The sequence below is a fragment of the Lycium ferocissimum genome, chromosome 10 (genome assembly GCF_029784015.1).
Source record: "Lycium ferocissimum isolate CSIRO_LF1 chromosome 10, AGI_CSIRO_Lferr_CH_V1, whole genome shotgun sequence".
Taxonomy (NCBI): domain Eukaryota; kingdom Viridiplantae; phylum Streptophyta; class Magnoliopsida; order Solanales; family Solanaceae; genus Lycium; species Lycium ferocissimum.
In genome coordinates this window covers 21,344,927-21,351,295 of record NC_081351.1, presented here as the reverse complement: position 1 = coordinate 21,351,295, position 6,369 = coordinate 21,344,927, and the positions used below count along the sequence as shown (strand labels likewise).

Below are 6,369 nucleotides of genomic sequence, written 5' to 3'. Positions count from 1 at the left end.
AGATCTCATGCTCCACAGATTCCCTAGCTTCAAGCATTTTTCTTAGGAATTGAGGTGTTATTAGTATACTTAGTACTTTTTCTTCTTATAAATACTTGGTACATTCATAAAGTAATAATAGTGTGGTTATAAAAACTTCTAATTTGTAATCAATTTGTCGGCCACTAAGGCAATTCATGCTTTCTCCATATAATCAAACATGACATAAATGTTGTGTGATTATAAAAGCTTTTCATTAGGGTAAATGTTTAAAGTAAAATATTTCCGACTGTAGAATTTTTTTTTTTCAAGGAATAAAATTAGGAATCACCTGAACTAAAACAGAAAGAGTGTAACAAAAGAGAAGCTGATTTTAAAAACCAAATAAAACCAAACTTATCCAATCCCTTTGTTAATACTTGTTACATTCATAAAATAGCAAGGTACACTTTCTACAGGACATCATATCAACTTTACAATGGACACTATTTAAGCCAGAATAATAAATTACGAAACAACAACAATAGCTACTCCTCAATTCCAGACAATCAAGGTTGCTTCTATGAATCCTTGTTGATCATATTTTTCTGTTTAAGCTCAAAATAATACGGTAGAAAACAATAATAACAACAACTACATCTCAATACCAAAGAAATTGAGGTCCCTATATGAATCCTAACTTACCATATTTTTCTACTTAAGCTCAGGATTATACGAAAGAACAACAACAATACCAACAACAACAACAACGACAACAACAACAACAACAACAACAATAATACTAATAATTATGATTCAATCCCAAACAAGTTAGAATCAACTATATAATCTTGACTGACCATGTTTTCCCGTTTAAGCTCAGAATAATACGTTAGGAAGTACTAGTGATGTATAATCAACTTATCAGCCACTAAGCGGATTCCTGCTTTCTCCATATAATCAAAGGTGTCCAAAGAGAGATATGCATCCACAAAGTTCCCAGGAATGATCAATCTCTCTAATTCTGCAGAGTCAAAGTTACTGCACTCAACTCTTTGGTTGGTGAAAGATCCATTTTGATGTCTCTCTATATGTGTTTCCCCTCTAGCCTTCAAGCTACACATTAAGCAAATAGAAAGAGAAATATGATCAAATAAAACATATAAAAGCCTATAATGTTCCATCAGGCTCATATCGGATCCCCCAAAAATTATTAATATAGTTTTGGAGGATCTGACAATACAGGTGCCTAAAGCATCAGGGGGCGACTCAACAAAAATAGTAAACTAAATCCAAATCTTGACGAAATGCCTTAATTGGTGGCTCAACATATTCGTTACATCTTTGTACTTTTACTTTCCCTTTTTTCAGAAATAAGAAAATTTCAAGGATATAATAAAGAGGACAAATGACAATTGAGTCAAGTCTCTGCATAAGTAAAAAAGGAAAAAAAATGAGCAACAGATTCTTGATGTACTTTCTTTATTTATGATTAGGATGGACACCTTATGAACCTGAAGAATAGATTGAAGCTAGGCCTCTACATAAGTGAGGAAGGAAAATCTGCAACAATTTAACCCTTCTTTTTGAATATTTGCGACTTGTACAAGATGATATTACCATTTTGGAACCTTAGACAGTTTTAAATTTTTTGTTGTCATCTGGTGTCTTGCAATCGCAAAAGGTGGAGAGCTAGCTAACTGTATGGGAGATATATCGCGAACACGAGTGGAGTCAACTCTATTGACTTCCATGATCATAACTCTTAGATGCTCATCCAAATGCAGGTTCATACCTATTTTGAATTCCGCATTGTACTTGGTAATTGACTTTTGGATTATTTACGTCTTTATGTTTGACTTATATCCTGTTTAGGGTGCATTCACTATGTTTAATGAATTGTTCGCTCGATATTGGGGGTTGTTGGGTGCAATGGAGCGAAAAATAAAAATGTAGTGCCCGAGGCTTGAACTTGGAACCCCAAGGTGAATTTTAAACCCCCTAAACCACTGAACCAACCCTTACTCTTGTGGTCAAGGTGTTAAAAATCTATATATGTACATAAAACATATAAAAATTCCTTATATATACAGTGTACTTTTTTACTGAGGGTGTTCGGGTGAACACCCTCAATGGGGTGTAGATCCGCCCCTGGTTGGGTGCCAGTCGCAAAGTCTGGGGTTTCCGGAACGTGACAATATCAACATTTTCTCACTTAGCTGATTGATACTATTATAAATATATCAAAGCAATTCTATATCAAAATCAGCAACATGTAATATATCTCACTAAAACAATTGCAGAAAACAAAGAAAAAAGGTGACTGATTTTCTGGGATATCTGGATTGAGGTTATCTTTCCTGATTAGAAGCTATTTCACTCGGACTCTTCATATATACTATCAGTCTGTCATATGTGTGTCGAATCCTCCAAAAGCTATACATTTTTGGATGACTCGACACTGGCGTGACAACATATTTGGAGGGTCCGAGCATATAGATTAGTAACTTACCGCAATCGAATGCTTTGATAAACTCTGTGAACAACAGGCAACCATTCCGAGTTACCACCAAAATCCTTGTACATCTGCTCCGCACGAACATCACATTTGTCAAGAATTTCACATAAAAGTGAAGAGGCATCCACCACGAAAGTGAGTTCCATTATCGAACTTCCTGATTCCAAATCGCACTTTGAGGCGATTGCAATGCAACTTCAAATCAATGTCGCGGTGCATAATACGTATTTTCGGGTTTCCATCGTAAAAGGAGGTAGGGATGGCATACGTAGAATGTATAGAAACTTCATTGGGTGAAATCCATGAAGTTTGAGGAAGAATCTCGGGACACATAGCCTCCTGCAAATAAGTTGAATTGTGTATCATAGCATTTGTGATGCTGTAAAAGCTTTACATTAAGGATAAAATGAGAAATTTATAGTTAGATTGTTTCAAATATAAAGATGTATCATTATTTTTTTGGGACAAACAAATAAGAAAATTGCGTCATATAAACTGAAACAAAATATGAGCAAAATAATAATTACACTTACCAAGAATAAAACAGCTCCACAGTGCTTGACAACTTCAAGATTCATCCGGACATCATCCAAACTCCTGAAATTACAGAGATAAAGAAGTCAGAAACTTGATCCATACTATGAAAAAAATTGAAATTAGTTACAAACTTTGTCGCTAATCCGCCGCTAAAAATGCTCGTAGCTAACAAAATTGTTTGATAATCTGTGCTATTTTGTCGGTAAATAGGATTATCGACAGATTTTGCTGTTTAGTTACAAAATTTGTCATCCTATTTTTCTAGTTTTATAGTACTACGCGGCCTCCACTAAAAATATCAAACTATGGTCTAATAACAATCAACTTATCCTTAATACAAACGAATTAATAATCATACTTACCTATGCACTTGCTCTTTAGATCCAAAATAAGCTGCAAGACTATCCAACTGCTACAGACATTATCACTCAAATTAGTATCAGCCTAATTCTTACGTAGTTCCCAAATATATAAATTTTATTAAAAAAACTTAAAGATTTTATGTTTGATTTCACGATCAAAATTAAGAAATATAAATTTTGAAATCCGATTGTGCCAGACAAAGGTAATACATGATTTGCACCAAATCTAATGGGCTCGGACGGACCAGTAACAAATGTATCGAGTCCGCCTTTACTTTCCTAGTTTGTTTCAGTTTCACTGACCTCTAGGCTACACCCCTCGATTCAGAGTCATCAAAGGAAATAAAAAAATACCTTCATGTTACCAGCTCTCTTTCCAAACCAGTCCGTTAACAAATGTTGTGAATCAATCAAGTGCCTGTATTCTGGTGCTGGCTTATTAATTCCATCAAACGCCTCTTTAATTCGAGCACAATCAAAGTCCTCAATATTATGTCCAGCCCATATTCGATCTGTCTCAATATATAGATATACAAGCGTCACACAAGAATAAAATTAGACTTGTCATAACATTTACATATGTAATTACAACACTTTCGAATGTAACTTAGGATCGAGAATGATGAAGAGGGTAGTCAAAATTATTCCAAAGTGAAATATTTATTTTCTGACGTGAAATTTATAGTGGTAACGCGCTAACGCGGTGAGTAAAATGTCATAATTGTACGCCAAAAAATTGACATTTCGAGTCAATTTGTATTTTCTGATTAATTCATACTCAGTTCAATATGACTTTAGTGTGACAAAAAATAATTTTATGATGTTACAGTTATAATAGGTAAAATTCAGTATTTTACTATGATAATAAAAAAATAATTCTGCGACTTTATCATTATAACAAGTAGAGTTCAGTAACGATAAGTAAGTTACCAATTTATACTTCACTATAAAGTGTTATAACAATTATACGAGTAATCTTATATACTAAGTATTTTTTCACATACCATCAAAGATTGTGGTAGGATGATAAGTATCATTTAATTAATCCATAATTGGAGGTCTCGAGTTTATGCCCTGGATATGAAGTGATTGCTTTTGGTAGAGAGCGCTTTACCCTCAGAGTGAGACTTTCCGGCACGAATCCAAATTAGTCGGGCCCTCATAGCGGGTGCCAAACATCGAGTGAGAAACTAACAAAAATATTTTCTACATTACTATAGTTACTAGTGTAAAAAGGGTACATCAGTATTCGGGGGTAGGACCGCATTCCAAGGGGTATAATATAGGTAGCCTATCTTGAAACAAATATCAAGCTTGAACCTACAAAGCAAGGATTATACAAAGATAATTTTACCGTTACTCTGATATAGGGACACTCCCATTCTTTAGTTACTAGTGTGTAAAAGTTGGGAAAAAAAAACATGAGAATGATGATTTTTTTTGTTATATGCTAATTACTTACCATGGAGGATATCGTAGATAGTGTCAGCAACTTGAGAGAAGTGAGGGGCAGAAGCTAAGTCTTTTCTTGTGATGCCTTTATAAGAAAGATCCGGCAATGTATCCAAGTCATCGGGTCGGATCAGGGTCGAATAACTCTTAAGCTCAATCAACCTCCTTGGACATACATATATGGATCCGAATTCATATAGGATCGTATCCTGACCCGGATTCGGGTACGTCGTCTCCACATCAAAGAACACAATTGGATCATGTTGTCCATCTATGTTCATCTCCATTAATGCAGCTGAGCTTAGCTTCACAATTTTTTACACACACAGTGAGAATATAGTTTCTTGTTGTGTTAAGGTTGTGTAGTGATATATATTACTCCAAGTATGTATATATATATAGATGGATGCATATAGGCTTGGGGGCGGAGAAAGCATGTAAGGTACAGATTGGGCAGAACACAATTATTTTAGTCTAGGTCCTGTACATTTGATGAGACTCAGAGCCCGTTTGGATAGGCTATTTACAACAATTTTTATGAATCATCAACAATTTATATTTAAAAAATAAGTTAGGATAAGCCAACTTATTTTGTTAAGCTTCAACCCATTATTTTTTTGAGCCTTATTTTTAAGACAAAAATGGGTATGGCCACCAAACACTAAAAAAGTTCGAAAACAAATCAATCCAACCAAGTCTTAAACTGAATATGTACGTACAATAAATTTTTGGAACTCATAAACTTAAAATTCAAAATACATATACTTGCTTCAACCCAAAATATAGGGTGGGTATACCTTGCTTCAAGTGGTGACCTGTTGAATTTTTTTACTTCCGCATCCAATTTTATGTGATATTACAATTTGGGGAGTCGAACATTTTTCTTTTACTATGATTTTCTCGATTTTTTTTAAAATATCTTTTGAATCATTAGATATATTGACTTGTAGTATTCTTTATGTAGTTTTTATATCTGTGTATATATATATATATATATATATATATATATTAAATATGAAGAATATATACCTGAATTCAAATAATAAATCAGTTGTTTTGACACTCGGTCGTCGAATGCTTCACATAGACCGGAATAGAGAGAGCACCAGATATGCATGTATAGATAATAAGCAAAATGAAAATATTTGGTATAAATATAAAAAATGACACTATTTATCGTTATTATTTATTCATTTATTCACTTTCTTTAAATATTAATATCGCTTGCAAAAAATTCTGCACACGTCACTGCGTGGGCCAGTGCAGGGTACTGATAATAACTTTATCTTTTTTTGCTTTTAACAGCTTGGAATTTGAGAGACTCTTTTGCTTAGTCTTGAAGTAGTGTACCTCGGAAGCTTACATCTTTGTTTGGATAGTTGTCATTTCATAATGTATCATATCCTAATATTATAATATATTTTTATGAATAATTTTTTTATTATTTTAATATTTAACTATCTCTACAATATTGGGGGTCTAAAGTTAAATTTCAAACGGAGACCCTAAACTTTTTTTTAAGGATATATATATATATATATA

At 33.5% G+C, this 6,369-nt stretch overlaps 1 protein-coding gene across 2 annotated transcripts; it reads right to left on the bottom strand.

Moving 5' to 3' along the window:
* Positions 1–366: 366 nt before the first annotated feature.
* Positions 367–5,207, bottom strand: LOC132032787 (protein NEN4-like). 2 transcript variants are annotated; one of them, XM_059422501.1, is made up of 6 exons: positions 4,838–5,207; positions 3,730–3,887; positions 3,376–3,425; positions 3,010–3,073; positions 2,471–2,815; positions 367–1,074 (listed from the first exon to the last, which is right to left on the bottom strand). In XM_059422501.1, exons 1-5 carry the CDS (start codon positions 5,112–5,114, stop codon positions 2,579–2,581), a joined length of 786 nt encoding a protein of 261 aa, XP_059278484.1. In that variant the 5' UTR covers positions 5,115–5,207; the 3' UTR covers positions 367–1,074; positions 2,471–2,578. The 2 variants fall into 2 exon arrangements, with proteins under 2 accessions (XP_059278484.1, XP_059278485.1); XM_059422502.1 differs by having other exon boundaries at positions 3,376–3,422; positions 4,838–5,203.
* Between the last annotated feature and the right edge of the window lie 1,162 nt (positions 5,208–6,369).

Excerpts from the sequence above, each read along its gene's own strand:
- LOC132032787 (XM_059422501.1), bottom strand. The coding sequence starts at position 5,114 with ATGGAGATGAACATAGATGGACAACATGATCCAATTGTGTTCTTTGAT. Across the intron at positions 3,888-4,837 it reads TATCTACGATATCCTCCATG|ATCGAATATGGGCTGGACAT; the intron begins GTAAGTAATTAG and ends ATATTGAGACAG. Across the intron at positions 3,426-3,729 it reads AGAGAGCTGGTAACATGAAG|CAGTTGGATAGTCTTGCAGC; the intron begins GTATTTTTTTAT and ends TAATGTCTGTAG.